At 40.9% G+C, this 18,636-nt stretch overlaps 2 protein-coding genes and 1 pseudogene across 4 annotated transcripts in view; 1 reads left to right on the top strand and 2 right to left on the bottom strand.

The window, feature by feature from the left end:
• Positions 1-18,636, top strand: part of ipo11 (importin 11) — a 129,806-nt gene that overhangs the window by 32,980 nt on the left and 78,190 nt on the right. For both annotated transcript variants that reach the window (XM_084468326.1, XM_084468325.1), the window contains exons 11-13: positions 12,361-12,513; positions 13,085-13,128; positions 18,445-18,535. In XM_084468326.1, the coding sequence (XP_084324452.1) occupies positions 12,361-12,513; positions 13,085-13,128; positions 18,445-18,535 (288 nt within the window). The remainder of the gene's footprint in view (positions 1-12,360; positions 12,514-13,084; positions 13,129-18,444; positions 18,536-18,636) is intronic.
• LOC311343897 lies at positions 34-11,246 on the bottom strand (annotated as a pseudogene). Its single transcript has 3 exons — positions 11,207-11,246; positions 10,447-11,067; positions 34-188 (listed from the first exon to the last, which is right to left on the bottom strand). The product of its transcript is annotated as an uncharacterized misc_RNA (transcript).
• On the bottom strand, positions 1,322-4,192 carry LOC311343511 (uncharacterized protein; the record flags this gene model as incomplete). Its single annotated transcript, XM_084468371.1, has 4 exons — positions 3,434-4,192; positions 3,084-3,242; positions 1,996-2,091; positions 1,322-1,633 (listed from the first exon to the last, which is right to left on the bottom strand). The coding sequence occupies exons 1-4, from the start codon at positions 3,950-3,952 to the stop codon at positions 1,322-1,324; spliced, it is 1,086 nt and encodes a 361-aa protein (XP_084324497.1). The 5' UTR covers positions 3,953-4,192.

The raw sequence follows: 18,636 nt of genomic DNA, 5'->3' as shown, positions 1-18,636 counted from the left end.
GGCGGACCCGGGCTCCGGTCAGACTCAAAGGGCTTAACAGGCCAAATAAATCCAGGGACAGTCAGGAGTGCAATGGGTGCCACAATTGACATACATAAATACAGGCAAGACATTAAAATTGATGATGGGGTGCTGGCCGGTTAACCATGAGGAGAATCCAGGCATCCAGTCGCAGTCACCGCAACACCCTAGAACAGAGAGAATAGTGAATTAGAAGGGAAAAAGTACATAGTGGAAATGTATACTGCTACTCATTTAGTAACATTGTACTACATTGTAATAACTTTTAATCCTTACTTCTGCCAACTCTCCCATACATTATACCAATTTATACATTTACATTGTATTAACTTTTAATCGTTACTTCTGCTAACTCTCCTGTAAATTATACTAACTTACCATTATCATTTTTATATTGTAATAACTGATTTATTACACATAATCCACTTAACTTTGGGTAAGACAGTATAACGGAATAATTTTAGAGGAATTTAAAATTGCACAATGCAATAGTTTATAATGTAACTCACCTTTATAACTTAATAGAACTAACAACAACTTCTACTCAAATGTATAAATAATTATACAGATGCAACATGTACATTCAAAACATTTGTTTTATTTAAAACTGCACCTGCATGCATCAAATCCCTTCCAACAGGTCCAAGTATGTGCAAACTAATGAGACCCATTTGTCCCTGTCCTGGCAGTGAACTGGCACTACATTGCATACTTGTAAACTTTGAGATATAAAATATCAAACATGCGTATTCCAAGACCATACAGAACCAGTATGAATAAAAGTTCAAATATAAGTCATATATCCAAGACCATACAGAACCAGTATGAATAAAAGTTCAAATATAAGTCATATATCCAAGACCATACAGAACCAGTATGAATAAAAGATCAAATATTAGTATGAATCTAACAAATGTGTTAACAAGGTTACTGAGTGCCATGACTTCAGTTTTCAAAATCTCAAAAATGAGTCATGTATACAAGGCCATACATGACCAGTATGATACAACTATGACTCTCAAATCTGTTTAAGGTTACCGAGCGCTAGAACTTCAGATCTCAAAATAATCAGCAAATTCTTTCTTGTGACACTGCTCAGTACCATGACAATTTTCAAACACTGAATCTTAACATATAATATGTATAAAGAAAACCTAATAAAGTGCAAACCAAGTAAAACTGTAAGACAGTGGGAGTTCGAGGTACATAAGATTTGACGGTGAGTAACAGGAAGACTAAATTAGCATGGTGTTCAGAGGTCAACAATGCCAGATCTGGCATTATCAGTTAACTTGTGGATTCACTGAAGGAGTTTGTTTTTGAGGGATCTGACCCTTGCAGAGCGGTCTGTACCAAGTTCCATGAACACCTTCTGAACGGTTTCAAATGTGTACCTGAGATCTTTGGGGTACTTAAGGTTTAGAGCATAGATCAGTCCAAAGAGGTAAGCAAAAGCAGTTGGCAGGTCAGGGAGATCTTGGAGGACAATCTCTTCTTCCACAACAACAGCAACACCCACGACATGTTGAGAAGCTGCATTGCCATCATCCTCCAACACAGTGAGGATACCCAAAGTGAGGCCCTTCGTTTGCTCCACTTCCGGGTCAGTGTCCTTATGTTGACAGACATAGGAAAAGAACAACACATAAGGTGCAAGACATTTGTCATTAAAATCCTATGAATCAGAATAAGCAATTAGCCTAACATAATTCCAAATCATTGAATAAATATATTTTTCCAAATAGAGTTAATTATAGTTTTGACATTAACTATTTCCATCCCATACCCCACAATCAAAAATTGAAAGCCCCATACACAAATTAACTGACATTAATTAGGTTACATAAACTCATAGCCAGGACAGTACAACTATTGAAGACACCCATGACATTGGGAAAGGGAACAATGAGGATAGAGAGGTAGTGGTTTAAGTCAACATTAAATACAGTATAATAACTATTTATAACCACTCACAAGACAGTTCCTGAAGAGCTTCTCCTGACTGTCACGGAGATACAAGGGAAGGGCCTTCAATGCTGCAGTTTGTCGATTTGCAGTGATGTCAGATGTCTGAAACAAAGAGTTGCATGAAACATTACAAGTAGCTGAAACTGAAATACTGTATAAAGTAGAGTAAACATGCAAGCAGCTGTAAACATACAGAACCACTGTATCTCAGTAATTTGCTCTATAATTGTGTCAGTCACTTAGATACCCTTGCATTTGCAGCTCTGGAAAAAAATGAAGAGACCACTCCCGAAATAGGTATGTGTTTGAGTAAAATTATTATTACTTTTTGTTTTATTCCATCAACGACTGACAACATTTCTCCCAAAATTGAAATAAAAAATATTGTAATTTAGAGCTTTTATTGACTAAAAATGAGTAAACTAGTCTAAATAACAAATGAAGTCTTTTCAGACCTTGAATAATAATAATAATAATAATAATAATAATGATGCAAAGAAAACATGTTCATATTTATTCTTAAACACCACAGCAAGAATATTTTAATTCAGGCAGAGTTTATAAATCTGTTTTTGTGGAATAATGTCAATGTTTAATCCCAGCAGTGTTTTTTATAATCTTCCTAATCAGATGTGGTTCAGGGGATGACCTCATCAGTGTCTCATCAAGTACAATGAGTTGTGCTTAAAGAAAAGAATGACTGTCATTCATGTAGAGATGCTTTTAAGAAACATTTGTGAAAGTGGTCTCTTGTTTTTTTTCCAGAGCTGTATTTTGAGGGTTTGTCACTATAAGGGTCACTTAACATTGCACCAACTGCAACCAATATTAATACAGCTTCAAAGAAAAGGCAAAATTCCTTTTATAGAGAATGTGAAGCTGACGTTATGTTGCCGCCATCTTTGGAGGATCGTGGGTGTAAACACTTGCTTGTCTCCCTAAAAAAAGTCCACACAGTAGATCATATGTTTTTACACAGCAGACTTTTTTTTTTTTTAGGGAGACAAGCGAGTGTTTACACCCGCGATCCTCCAAAGATGGCGCTGGCGTGACGTAACTTCACATTCTCTATATCCATAATGTTATGAATTCACCTCTTGATCTAAGCCGTTGAGGATCTGATCCATCTCAGATGAAAAAGCTGTCCTCCTCGCCCGATAGAGTCTCAGGAGCCTCCAAGTGTGCTGATGAAGGGCTGCTCTGAAGTTGTCCAATAGGTTCTTGTTTGTGATGTGATAAAACTCTTCCATTATCTGTTGAAAAGTGTGAAAAGGAAATTCAAATCCTCAATGATGACAAAAATCCTCAAAGTCAATACAATCTCAACACAATCTTCATGTTAAAATATGCATTGTAATCAACACACACAACTCTTCTACTCACTTTAAAAAAAAAAGACTAAATCATAAACACAACATAATATATTCTTGGTTCACCTGCTTACCTCTGCCTCACAAAACAGACCAGGCCACCGTTCCAGAACCTCTGACACCATAGGCTGCAGCTCCACGATCTCCTTGTGCCTCAAGGAGAAAGTCAGCTCCATTTTTTGTCTGATCAGTGCATCATTCTTATTCTTCTTCTTTAACTCCTCAACCAGGGCTAGTCTTTCATCATCCAGTGAGTCATCATTGTGGTTTTCTGGATGGTCAGGGACATGGTTGATCTCACCTCGCTTTGCTCTCTTCAGAGAAGGACTCGCACCATCATCTTCACAGCTCCTTTTTTTCTGGTTAATGCTAACCTCAATACAGCCCGCCTGACGCAGCTTGGACCTGTAATTGCCAAGCTTATATTTTATGCTCATTTTCCATCCATCACACCCTGTTTCACTACCTGGCTCACGAAGGCAGGGGTGTCTACTGATGAGAGCAGAAGCAACTGACTCAATCTGGTCTTGATCAGGATATGCTTTTACATCAAAAACTGCCTGAGCAATCTTGTCCAAAATCTCTATCTTCATGTCTCTTGTTAGGTTGATACCCTTCTTGGTCTGTTCATATGCCTCATTGCCTTTGCGCAACTTCAGCACCACATCATAGGAGAAGGACGGGATGGGAAAAGGTGAAGGCCACTCCGAGACACTTCGCAGATGGTTCTTAATAAAAGTTGAGGGACTCTGGACTGACTCTCTGCTGGATAAACTGGCTGTGTCCAGGGAAGACAATGAATCAACAGAGTCTGACTCTTGCTGAACATGTGCAGACTCCTCCCAAAGGATGTGCAAGATAGCACGCTGTGGTGGCAACTCATGTATGTCAATTAAATTACAAAGAGCATTGCTGAAGTCTGGATCTTCATACTGTAGTGTGAAGCTGCCTTGAAGTTGAAGATTCTCTTGAAGAATGTTTTGCAACTGCTCAACCGATTCAGGTACTTCAGAAAGTGCCACTTTACGGGACATCCTTGGGGAGATTTTCACCAGCAGCAGTAATCCATCCTGTGTCACAACAAACAGGGACAAAACACAGAGGGGTAAGGTTGCATTGACTTTCAAGACAATTACTTGAAAAGTTAAATTCATAAACAATGTAGCAATGTCTTGCACTGTGTTCTACCTGCAAATCATCATTATAATAAATTAGATATGTGCTTCAAAATCAGATACTGACAAAAAAAAAAGATGTCTCCTTAGGCAGAGCAAGCTGGTGCAGCCCAAAAACACACAACCTACAAAAGAATCCAACAAAAACTGCACTGACAACCAAACCTAAACACATAGATAAAGGGTGATTGCAAACAGGAAACAGGTGAATGAAACAAGACACAGGTGAAACAAATCAGGAAATCAACTCAGGAGGGAAAACGAGAAAACACAGGAAGTAAAACTAACAGAAACACATACAGAAAATCTTTCAAAATAAAATGACAGACAGCATCTTGTTTGAATGAGAGAAAGAGAGAAAATGTGTGTAAGAGCAACACAGTTTTGTCTATAATGTGTTATCAGAGTTCACTCACCATTCTGTGTCACTTCAGTGGAGCAGGCACACTTTTGGAGTCACCAGCACCTTCCCTCCCATGGGGAATGCAACCAATGGATGATAGTCATTGAGAGCCTGAGGTTCAAAAATGTCAATGTCTGCATAGATGCTCTCCACAAGCTCAAAAGACCTAAAATGTTCAAGGTACCATGATGTGAGCTTTTTGCCAACAAAGGCTACTTTTTCAGAGTCAACTACTATAGTCACGATTTTGTAGAATTCTGGCAGTCCACTGCAATGTCCAGATGAAAGAATCATACCCTCCACATATCGGGTCCCATGAAAATAAATGTCTTTAGAAAGGGACACAGATTCAAGATGTGGATACTTTCTCTTAATCACTGTGCGCAGGGCAGCGTCCAAAGAAGTTGTTTTGATGTCAGTTACTTTCTCCACATGTAACATTGGCTTGAAAAGGCTCTGACTATCAAACTGACATGCCATCATCTGTTGGTGTTTTAATGACAGTGAGGAGTACATTTTTAAAGTTTTGAACATAATGCATAGTCTTCTTAAAGAAACTATGTTTTGATTCAAATCTCATCGTCCATAATTCCACCAATGGCCCAAAGCAGCGTAGAAGGTAAGGATAATGGTCAGCAAAGTGGTGCTTTGGGCGCAAGCTAAAGTCAGGAAAAGTGTCTGTGAGCAGCCTTCTGTGATCAGACAACTTGATCTCCAAGTAGTGCAATATTTCCTCTGAAAAAACAGGTGAGACCACTATCTCAACAATTTCTTTGAGGTCCATCAGAATTTCCCATGCAGGTTCTTGTTCGGGTATGCTCTTTCCAATGAGAAGAGGGAGGAATCGTAACAGGGACCAATTTTCGTGTCCATTGCCTCCTATGCTGCCTTTTGCAACATTTGATTTAGAAACTGCCTTTGGTTTATTCACCCTGTCTGAATATTTGTAAGGAAATGAAGTGATTAGGCTATTCAGTCTGTCCAAAGTAATATAGCCTTTTGAAATAAACTTTTTCAGACACAAAGACAGTTCAACAGGAAAAACACCCTAAAAAAAATCATGCAATATATCTGGCGGAAAACCAGTGACAGGGTGAAAATATGACAGATGCTTACTTAATACACATTCACTTTTAACACCATTTACATGTGGAACATGTTCATTATTAAGTTGTAGCAGAAATGTATTGTGCTGCTCTCTGGAGCGTAACTGAAAATCAGAAATTGCAGTAGTTGCTATTTCACCTCGATTTGTTACACAAAATCTACAGAAATTCTTCACATTGAAACTTTCCTGAAAGCCGGCAAGTGCGTGAGCTCCTAAATTGTCCGCACAGACGCAAAATACTGAACCTTTTACATAGTTATTAAGAGTTTGCACAAAGACTCCTGTTTGTTCCAGTGACTTTAAATCCTTAATTAAAGGACTGAGAAACTTTTCAAAACCAAACTGCTTAACATCACAAGTCTTTCCAAGAAGAGCTAAATGAATTGAGTGTAAAGTTGAACGAAACTTTGAGGGCAGATTAAGAATAACCCAATAAAGAGCAGTAATCTTATGAATTTTCTTTGATGTGCCTAATGGGTTGCACAATTCAAAATCGTCTATATAGAGAGCTAATGAAATTGACAGCTCCTCTTCTCCAAAATGTTCATTTTGTTTGAAGTAAGAACCATCTTGGAAAGTCTTGTAAAACCCTGGAGTAGACTCTTCACTGAAATTAAGTTTTTCTAGAAACTCTGCTCTGTTCAATAAAAGCTCAACGACCTGATTCACAGAAACATAAACAAAGGCTTTTTTTGAAGTCCTGTCGTACAATAACTCAGTTGGGTCAATGATAGAGAAATGCTCCCTGAAATATTTGTTTCTCCTATAATCAGTTGATAATGTACCTTTTTCTGATGTAGAAACAAGTACAGGGTTTTTGTCAAACACACTGTTACTTATCTCTTGAATAATTTCTTCCTCAACTTCAATATTATGTTTTGCAAAAACCTCTTTTAGAATTTCTGTTGTATGACACTTGGAAAGGGACAAAATATCATTAAATTCTTCTATAATTGCCTGTATTGCATGTTTCGACACATGTAGCAGACATTGCATACGAAGAAAAAGGGAAGCTAATTTGTGCTGAAGTATTTCAGAGTCTACATTCTGTACACGATCGGGTTCACCTTCTTCTGTGGAATCCAATCTAGGACAACTTGTCAAAGAAAGCCCAACTTCAGGATCTGCATTACATGGCTGGGTTGTGTCATTAGACTGAAAATCACTAACTGCTCTGACTGGTGTCAGAAAATCTCTCAGATTATGGTTTTTATGATTCCGTGATGTATGTCCAGTAAAACTATTAAGGCGGTTGGTTTTAAAGCTGCACCCCACAAATGGGCAACACACTGTCTCTCTGCGTCTAAGGTGATGATGCAAATGAATTAATATTTTCTTTTTACAGCAAATATCCTTGTATTCACATAACCAGCACTGAAATGATGAGTTCTCTTGCCTGGGGACAGTCCTGTGATTTCTTGAAAGATGCGATTTCAAAGAACTAATGGTTCTGAAATTGCAAAAGCAGTCCTGGTTGATGCAAGGCCAGGATGCACTTCTGTGATGCAGTCGGTAGTGTTTCACCAAAACAGCTTCAACGGCGTGGGTGAATTTGCAGAGCTTGCACTGCATTAATTTCAATCTGAAAAACAAAGATACAACAACATAGAATTTGCTGCGTATTAGTAAAGCAGTCAGTAGAAATTAACATTTTACCAATTCAATTCATTTTATTCATTTACTGATAATGTAAACAACAGACTGGACTAGGGATGACAAGACTGACAATATAATATTCTGTCCCATTGAATAACAATTAAAATATATTAAGGACACTACTTGGATAGCGACCGGGAAAAACACGGAGGACACGCTAAAAAATAACTGTGGCCCATTTCACACACGCACACACTGCGAGACTGTAACCCCAAAACTTTTTTTAGAAAATTAACCTAGCAACCAGCTAAAACACGGAGGACAGGGTGAAAATAACTGTAGCCTAACGTTAGTACATGCACCCACTGTAGGACTGTAACCCAAACACTTAAAAAAAATAATAAAACCTCCGGTGACGTTAGCGACCAGCTATGGAGGACGAGCTAAAATAACTGTAGCCTACTTCACCACATCCATGTACTTCTCACACGCGCACACTGGTTCTCCGAGTTCCTCACTGTCTCAACACACAGCCATTTACTGAGACCAGCAGACGGTAAACTACCCGCATGGCAAACCAAGCCGCAGCCTGTAGCCGGCTCAATCTCCGGTTCCACTCAGGCCCCGCTCTCTCTGTCCCTACTGTCAAACTACCCTGCTGCACAGTGCTCACCTGTGTTACACTGCCATTAAATGTTAGCTCATTTTGCGACCACATTCTGAATTGGCATTAACCCTGATGGTTACTAGCTGTAACATATCGAACATGAATTGACATAATACCAACCAGTCAGAAGATAAACCGGTATTTGCCCAGGCAAGTTACAGCGCCGCTAGCATCAGTTAGCCGCTAACGTTAGCTATCGCTAATGACTGAAAAACTGTTTTGCGTAAGAGCCTAAATGCTGAAAATGTGTAGGTCGCCTTCTCCATCAAACAACGTATACCGCGGCACAACACAACTGGGAATAAAATCAAATCCCCTTATCATTTTAACTTAATTGAATGAAAGGTTGCTTACCTGTGTGGAGCAGCTCCAGGCAGCACGGCCACAGCTAGAGTGAGTCTTCAGTGTGCCAACTCGGAAAGTTGGCTTTCCCGCATTTCACAACAAATAATTAAGAGTTGGCAGAACTGTTGTCCCTTATATTGAACTCCAACTTAAAGATATAAGTATGACCAACCAAATCGTTTTGAAGCACACAACTGGCTTGCTTTGTTGTGCTAACTAATATTATTGCCTAAACTGTCAATAATTTATATCTTCAAGTTTAACCAACTTAAATGACTGTTTTAGGCCAAAAAATGCAAGTTGGCTTTTTTGCAGTGCACCTTTCACGGAGGGATCCGATGATGTGCTCCGCTATCTTCACCACCCTCTGGAGGGCTTTGCGATCAGCAGCGGAGCAGCTGCCGAACCAGGCAGTGATGCTCTCAATGGTGCACCTGTAGAAGTTGGTGAGAGTTTTGGCAGACATGCCAAACTTCTTGAGTCTCCTCAGAAAGTATAGGCGCTTTTGGGCAGTTTTTACCGCCGAGTCTGCTTGTCTAGACAAGGTAAGGTCGTCTTTGATGAACACACCGAGGAACTTGAAGCATGAGACTCTCTCTACTTCTGCTCCATCGTATAAGCTGTAGACTTCTCGTGGTAGAGTTAGGTAGACCCGAGAGCACTGAATTACAATAATCCAGTCTTGATGATATAAATGCGTGAATCAGTGTCTCTGCATCTGCTGCAGATAACATTGGTCTGATTTTTGCAATGTTTCTCAGGTGGAAGAAAGCAATTTTAGTTATGCTTCTAACATGTTGGTCAAAGCACAGCAGAGGGTCGAATAGGACACCAAGATTTCTGACACATAGACTCTGTGGGATGGCCAACCATCCAACCACAGTGAGACTGTCTCCAATTTTCTCTGGTCCAGTTTTGAGCCGATAATTATCATCTTTGTCTTCTAGGGGTGTAACGATACGCAAATACATGCCAAAATCATTCGGCATGGGTCTAACAGTGCGATGCACGTTTAATTTTTTATTGATTATCACACACTCTGGGACTGTCTTGTCCTGATCATTTGTGTTGAGGACCACAATTGAAATAAGTCCCTGACTTTATTGTGTTTTTATCCTCAATTGTATTTCATGTCTTTTCATTTGTGTAAGGCATTTGTTTGATACAATTTAATAAATCAAATAAAAATCAAACCCCAAAATTTTTTTAAATAAAAAAAAAACCTGCTGTACCGAAAAACATACCGAACCGTGACTTAAAAACCGAGGTACGTACCGAATCGTTACTTTTGTGTATCGTTACACCCCTATTGTCTTCCCAGTGTTAAGCTGCAGGAAGTTCTGTGACATCCACCTCTTCACTGTCCCTTCACAGTCCCTTGATTCTACAGGAATAAAGAGTTGGGTGTCATCTGCATAGCAGTGGAAGCTATTTCCAAAGCTGCGTATAACGTCGGCCAAGGGAATTATGTAGATTGCAAAAAGCAATGGACCAAGGACCGACCCTTGTGGTACACCAAAGCATAGTTTGCAGTGCTTCGATTCTGAACCCTCATAGAGCACAAATTGTGTTCTATCTGTGAGGTAAGATTCAAGCCAGCGAGGATTCTGCATCCTCGCTTCAGGGTGCGAGTTTCTACGTTGAACCAGGGAGCTGTTTTATTCATTGATCGCTTTTTAAGTACGAGTGGAGCAACAGAATCGATGGCAGCAGATAAGACATTGTTGAGTTCATCATTAAGGCACGCCACAGAACCCCTATAGTTACAGAGGGGAGCAAGTGAAAGGGTTAACTTATCTGCCATAGCTGTAGTGGTTGCAGGGGTGATGCGACGACAGCTGAAAGTAGCCTGGTGATTGTCGCAGGGGCAGGATACCACCACCTGGAAAGTGAGCAGAAAATGGTCTGATAAAGCTGAGGTGTTGGGAGAGACAACCAGGTCTGAGATGTCTACGCCGCGGGTCAAGACGAGGTCCAGCGTGTTTCCACCGATGTGGGTTGGGTGCTGGACAAGCTGTTTGAAGCCAAGCATATCTGTAATGGACAGAAAAGCCTTTGCGAGGCCATCAGATGGGTTATTCACATCAATGTTGAAATCCCCAATAAGCAAAATATTGTCTGAATTTGTAACAAGATCAGCTGCAAAATCTGAAAACGTATCTACAAAAAGTGAATACGGGCCAGGCGGGCGGTATACTACAGCTAAAACGAAAAAAGACGCTAAAACGCCGAGTCCGAAACTCGTTTTGTTTGTCAGGGAATTGAGTAGCAGAAAGCATGAACCTCAAATGATGTGAATGTTAATTTTTTTTTGGCTTTAGTTTAAGCGTAAGTTAGATATTAGGCTAAGGCCACCACCTTTCTTTATTCTCTGGATAATTTGGAGCTAATGTAATGGGGGGGGGGGGGGTAGCCTCGTTTAGAGTTAATATTATTGTTACTAGGCAACCACTGAAATGCTGTATTTATTTTACATTTTGTATGTATATAAAAACACTATAGCTCTAGCTCCAGGTATGCAGCCACAGCCACCTTGTCCTCCATGTTGTTTACACTTGTTGTCGTTACCACCGCAGAAGGCCCCGCAATTCATCTGATTGGAGACGATGGAAAAAAACGTAAATAACGTTGGACGCTTCTCTGCTCTTAGTTGAAGTATTTGCAACTCGAGGCGTTCTGGGCGCTCTGCAAAACAGTGCTGTCTGATGGGGCCCTAAGTGATGTTTGCAGCGCTAAAGATAAGGGCTCAATGGTGTATTCCCTATAGGAGAACTACGTGTGTTTGTTTTTGTTTTTGTCTGTTATGCTGTCTGCGTTTTATAGACTTTTCAAAAGTAATACCTCAATGTACGCTTTTCTTTTTTTAACACTGAACAATTGTGTTAGCTTATGAAAAAAATGACTTCCATTATTCTGGATTGTGATGGAAGGAAACAACAAATTGTTGTTTTGAAATCAGTAGGAAAATCAGATTGTGTATGCAACAGTGGAGACATGGCTGTATTACCATCAGAGCCACATCAGCAAGAGAGTCTTTGAGTGGCCTCCCTTCTAGTGAGTCATCCACACTTCACTGGGCCTGTGTTCTCCGAGGGACCAGCCTGTTAGGTGTGTGTGTGTGTGTGTGTGTGTGTGTGTGTGTGTGTGTGTGTGTGTGTGTGTGTGTGTGTGTGTGTGTGTGTGTGTGTGTGTGTGTGTGTGTGTGTGTGTGTGTGTGTGTGTGTGTGCGCGCTACAGCCTCTATTGATAATGTTTCAACTTGGTTTGACTGCCAAACCACCCAGACATCAGGCTTTCAGTTGAGATGATCTATGATGAGTGTTGGAGCAAGCAGTCATGTAAAAATGAAACCTTCTTTGCTAATGTTCTCTATGATATTAGAATTGAAAGGCAACATTAAGCAGCAAATGTTCATTATTTGTGCTTGATATGATTTTATGTTAATAGACTGCCGGTAATAGATGAATAGATTTATGGTTGCAGTGCTGGTGTCATGCTTCAAAAAGACAAATTGCCTTAACATGCACAAAAAAAACTATACTCAAATACTCAAGAGAGGCAGTTAAATAAAAATGCATAATATCACATATAATAGCTGAAAAAGAAAGTATCCAAAAGATTACATCTGAGAAAATAAAAGGAAGTCCAAGAATATAAAAGGTCAAGAGATGGGCTAATCTCATGTCGTCCCTTTTTCCGGCCCACAGACAGCAAGCCTGAGAGTCTGGAGGCTCACAACATCAAGACGGCCTTCTTCACACACCCCACCCTGACGGAGATCGGACGCCGGCTCGTCTCACACTACTTCCTCCTCACCGAGGAAGAGCTGGCCATGTGGGAGGAGGACCCCGAGGGCTTCGGTAGGCTCTGTCAGACACTGCACAGCGAGATCTGTTGTTCACATTGAACAACACGTCGTCAAACACTTTGCTCGAGTGGAGATATTTCAACTTTCCCGCGCGTTTTGCTTGATGTTTTGTCGTGACAGCCTATCAGCGTTTACTCCCTTAAGTCCAGGTTGAACCGCAACACAGAGGAAAAAGTGATTGTTGCCGTTTGCGGACTCTCAAGAGTCCTATAATATCTTTATAATATAACATGATATATAATTTCACGGCCAAAAGCTGTGTGCTCCGCTGGATGATATTATGAACCCATAGACGATGGAGTTGGGTTCTCCTCCAACATCTCTAAATCTTGAGAAGGAATGCAGATTGGGGATCCCTCCTTCCAGGGATCATAAGGAGTGCAATGCTTGCCATAATTGACAAAAATAGTATTACAAGCGAACATTATTAAAACATTTTTAACATTTAACATTTTTGAAAATAAGTAACTATGTTGTTGGGATACTGGACAGTGATCATGGGGGGGTCCAGGATTCGAGTCCTGATCAGTCTTTATTATTTCCAATTGTTCCCTTCCCAACAGCTGTAGAGGAAACGGGTGGTGACTCCTGGAAGTACAGTCTAAGGGCAAGTACAGATGAACACATGACATAACAGACAAATGACATGCTGTGTGTGTGTGTGTGTGTGTGTGTGTGTGTGTGTGTGTGTGTGTGTGTGTGTGTGTGTGTGTGTGTGTGTGTGTGTGTGTGTGTGTGTGTGTGTGTGTGTGTGTGTGTGTGTGTGTGTGTGTGTGTGTGTGTGTGTGTGTGTGTGTGTGTGTCGTATGGCTATATAGAGGTACCGTAATTTCCGGACTATAAGGCGCACCTCAATATAAGCCCCAGCAGCTAAATTGAATGATGTGTACATATATAAGCCGCACTGGACTATAAGACGCAGGTGTTTTAATGTTTAATTACCATATGTAAGGGTTTGTGCACAAAGGGGATTGTCGGGAAAGAGGTGGCTGTTTGAGGAAGCTCTCATTTATTAACATTTCAACAAACAAGTTGCATATTTGCATAACGGATTCAAGTGTTACCATTTAGTGCAATAGTAGCTACAGAACATAACCTACTGTGTAAACTGTACTGTAACACATAGCGTTTCAAACACACAAACTTTTAAACTTTCAAACTTAAACGGTGCGCTCCCAGCGCACATTATAGCCTACAGTAGTACCATAACAAAAACAACAAAGCTTACAGCGCTTGACGAGGCAACATCAATGGCTAAATTAAATGTGTTTTTTTAAAAGTGCAAAATAAAGTGCCCATATAAAATCTACGGTTATCAGCCTACCAGAAAACTCATTAATCCTCATCTTCAACGTACAAGGTGCGGTACACGGCTGTAACCAGAAATGTCAAGTCATTAATCCTCATCTTCGTCTTCTTCCTGCGTACTAAAACCACCAAAGTCCTCATCTTCAGTGTCGGAAACTAACAGGCTCAGGGTGGCTTCGTCAGCCACTCTCCTCTCTCCTTCGTCGTCGCTCTCAAAACCAACAAACTCCTCTTCGTCACTGTCGTCTGTCTTGCTCTCGTTCTGTCTCTCATACCACTCTCGGTTCCACTTTTATTTTTGCGAGCTACCTGTCTCACTCTTTTCCGACCTCCAGCTTTTCCTGCTGGAGCCCGGCCATAGAGCCCATAGGGCCCTATCTTGCGCCCGGCACAATTGACTTTCTACACTGACGCATGTGTCGTTGCTAGTTTGCAAAAAAAAAGCAGGGGCGTGTTCCGGCGCAAATGATACTTGGTGCTATTTTAGTGATCTAAAAAATGCGCCAATGCAATTGCGCAACTGACCGAAAAATACCTGGTCTCTGGTGGACGGCGCAGTTGTTGTTGCTATTTTGACGTGCCATGGCAGGTCGGAACTACCACATAGCCTACGCTTACACACACGTAGGCTATACACAGCACAAACATGCTAACTATTAACTATTATTTAATGATTGTGGAAAAAAAAAATTCAATAGGGCTGCATGAATGAACATGAATGAAGTATAGTAGGCTATGACATGCATTAAAATAATAATAACAATAATACATTCGAGCAAACTATATTCCAGGCTTCCAAAACAGAATCTAATTTTAGGGTAAATGGTTGGTTAAATGATTTGGGAAAGAACAGCTGATACAGCGGTAAGTTCCTACTTTTAAATCAATGCATCTGCAAACACCGTACAGCAAACACATATGTTTTTGACACAGACATCGTGTACAAGCCCATTACTTTTAGGATTGATGAGTATTTGATCGTGAGAAAACATAGTTTTACCGCGAGTGTTTAAAAGAATGAATGAATGCAGGTGATGCTTGGTGCGCGTGTGTGTGCGCACCCATCTGTTTAAACACACGCAAACTAAACACGTAAAGCATAATACAGTCCATGGCGATGTATAGTAATGGGGGGACACATGCATATTATGAACATAAGTCGATAACGATAATGTATACAATACTGGTAACAAACAATGTTTGTTAATGTATTGCCGCATATCATTAAATAGACCCACAGTTGCGGCCATCGAGGACCGCGTCCGCATATCATATATGTTTTAAGTTGGCTTTGCTGCAATTTACATGACAAATCAGTGTTTCTGAAGTTGGAGAAGAAAACGCTATTCCATGTGTGAATTATGCCTATTATTTGGCCATAAACTGAGCCATTTGAAGTTTGAAATTCATGTGGTCATGCATCTGTCTCAGCGGAGACTGCAAACGCGCTGTCAAACTATCAACTCGCCAAGTCAAATGCGCTGGGTCTTAAAGGGAATGGCAGGTGGAACTCTCATTGGTTTATTGCACGTTACGCCCAAAACACACACCTACAGGTTTCAGCCCAACCCATTTTAGATTTGTGCCGGGCGCAAAGCTCATTTATCCCGCCGTCATAATAGCAACAGCGCCATAGAACCACCCACAAAGTACTTTGACTTTGCGCCTTGACGTCTGAGTTTTAGACCGTCTAACTAGGGCCCATAGAGTTAAAGGTGGTGGACTATAACCTGTAAAATCCATAGATTTAGGAGGTCCCCTGGTGGCCGTTAGCTGTAAAAATTCATAGATTAGCCGCACCGTTATATAAGCCGCAGGTTCGAAAAATGGGAAAAAAGGCGCGGCTTATAGTCCGAAAATTACAGTACCTTCTAGCTCCCTCACAGCGTGCATATGTTGTGAGTGGTTTCATAAGCAATGAATAAACCAGTTCTGCTATGATCTCGAGGCCTCACGGTGGGGCTGTGTGCCCGGCTGATTAAGGTGTTTGTGCAGACAGCCTGTGGCAACCTTGGGGGGCAACAGTGGGGTGTGCAGACCCAGCGCCCCTGTGATGCACAGACCCAGGCACAGCAGCCTGCCTCTCCCCTCTGGGTCTGTTGCTATCGCTGCACCCACGATATGGTCCCCAATGTACAGAAACCTCAACTCCAACAGCACACCATGTAGTGCTGGGCGCTATGACCAAAAATTGATTTCACAGTATTTTTCTAGAATAAACGGTTTCACGGTGTATATATATATATATTTTTTTTCATGCATAATCATAAAAAATAAAAAAAATAATAAAAAACAAAATAATAAATACGCGCTGAAAGCAGGCAGTCAAGCAGCAATGCTGCTCACGTTTACACATGTGTGCATGGTGAGGTTTAAAACATTGCTGCCAACATTGTTTTCAACCGCTCTGTACCGCGCTGTATTAATTCCCAAGTTTTGAAAAAAAAAAGTATTTGAAGCGGATAAGCGACGCTGTTTTTGATTTGATTATTTGGTTTTGAACGAATAGTTTTGGATGGTTTGTTACTTTGAAATCGGATATACACACACACACACACACACACACGTTCATTCATTCACGGCCGCACCCACTACAACCTCCAATCAAAACAACATCAAGTAAGTGATGCCGCACGCAGTCGTACCATGTGTTTAGAAGCGCAGCATTGAAAAGGGTCCTGTCTGAAACGGTCAACAATTAAAAATTAATATTTACGGTATTTGGTGTGAACCGGTATAACTAACACCATATCCTTAGCTGGGATGCTTTACAGGGAAGACACGGCACAGGGTATATAGTGGAAAGCAGAATGTCCTGAATGCAAAACAGTTAGATGAAGTCTTTTACAGATATGCTAGTCGCAAAGGCTTTTCAGGTCTTGCTGTGACTCTAAATCATTGACTGCACATCTATTGGTGTTGGTTTTATTTACATGCACACAAGCACACACAGCTCATTGAACCAATTTTCTTCTCTGCTTTCATCATGATGTGGTTTATGCTAAGCCAGTCTCTGCTTAGCTTCACCACTTGGCTTCCAATGCCTCACTTGGGCAGCTCTAATTCCTAGATGTAACTGTAGATGGCTCAGCTCACTTGGGCATGGCAGCGGGAGAGCTGCTATTTTTGAAAGCCTACCTCGGCAATAAAAACAGTAATGAAATTGACAATATATTTGTATTAATGTATTCTTTTTTTTGCACTAGCTTTCACTTTAATTTCCGCCTACCCTCTTTCAAATGCATTGCATGTACCACATATTCTACAAGTACGACTTCAGCTTTAGGACTGCTATGTCAGCATGTAATGTGATCTTAATTTATGTCATATTCATGTATATATTGCATATAAAATCTGCAATATATACATGAATATGACATATTGCATATAAAATATGCAATATATACATGAATATGACATAAATTAACACTACTGGACACAAATCTTGGTTCAACATATTGGATCAGCAACGCATTCAAAACAAATCGTACACAACACCGTCGTAACTCGTGGACATTTTCAGTACGTCAGTACGTTCCGAGAATAAATCATTACTTTCCATCACAGACAATGGAGATCTACTAGCTGATAGGGATGGCACACACCATTGAGAAGCACTGACTGAAGTGATTCACACACACACACTCACTCACTCACACGCTCTCTTAATGCATATGCTGGTTGCACTGTGGAAAAAGCTGACACCCCAGTCTCATTCATTTCACCTCTGCGGTGTAGGTGAATGGGTCATGGGTGGGGGCTGGTTGGCCCATCGGCGTCTCTGTGCTGCTATTATGTGGCCACCGAACACCCTGATTATGGACATGCCCCCCATCAATGCAGCTGTCATCTCTGTGTTCTACTCGGCGGATTAGTGATATTGAGTGTTAACTGACCTTTAACCTGCTCTTTTGAAAAGGCGGATGAATAAGGTCGTCGCTCGGTCGGCTTTCACCAACGGACTTTCATTGCGACAGTTGCACACTCTTGGAGCTGTAAAGGTCGCCAAGCGTTTGCAACTCTAATAATTGGTGTCATTTTGCATTTTGTCATCTGCCGGCCAAACGTTTAGCGTGCATTTCCTCGCATACATTGATATGGGCAATAGCCGTCCGTCTAGACAAATGTTGTTATTCTGCAATACTGATCACAATCATCTTAAATACACAGAGCCATCCTCTGTATATCCGACCACTCTACTTTCTTTAAAAGGTTCTGTTTTTTATGATTGTTTTCTGGTTTTGTCCTTACTTGATGTTTATAAATCCAAATGACAGGTCCCTCTGTCAACTTTCCTTAGGAAACATATAAAACCGAGACCCTCCGATGCACTCGTATCCGGTGTACACCGCATGGACTCTCTGCTGAACGGCGGGCTTCATGCATAGTTTGCCCACAAATGAGATTCTCTCTGTGTTTGCGTACCTCTGTCTACATTTCGATATGTGATTATATTCTCAACTCAAACGGACACACACACACACACACACACACACACACACACACACACACACACACACACACACACACACACACACACACACACACACACACACACACACCGTATTCTGCTATATTTACTTTCTTTCCTTTTTTCCCCTCTTTCCCACTCTAGCCCTGCACAGAAGTACTGTTCCTAGATTTGTTCCACAAATTCAGCCAGACCATGACACCGGTGCTACTGGAGATGGTGCAGAACCTGCAGGGTCAGTAGTAAGGACTTTAAAATGACCCGTTATTAATTATCATTGTTTGCAGACCCAGTGTCCCTCAAGTCGGCACATATACCAGACAACCTATACAGTTT

The sequence above is a fragment of the Micromesistius poutassou genome, assembly GCF_964030765.1.
Source record: "Micromesistius poutassou genome assembly, chromosome: 5".
Taxonomy (NCBI): Eukaryota; Metazoa; Chordata; class Actinopteri; order Gadiformes; family Gadidae; genus Micromesistius; species Micromesistius poutassou.
The sequence above is the reverse complement of the archived record's forward strand: the minus strand, read 5'-3'. Positions and strand labels throughout refer to the sequence as shown.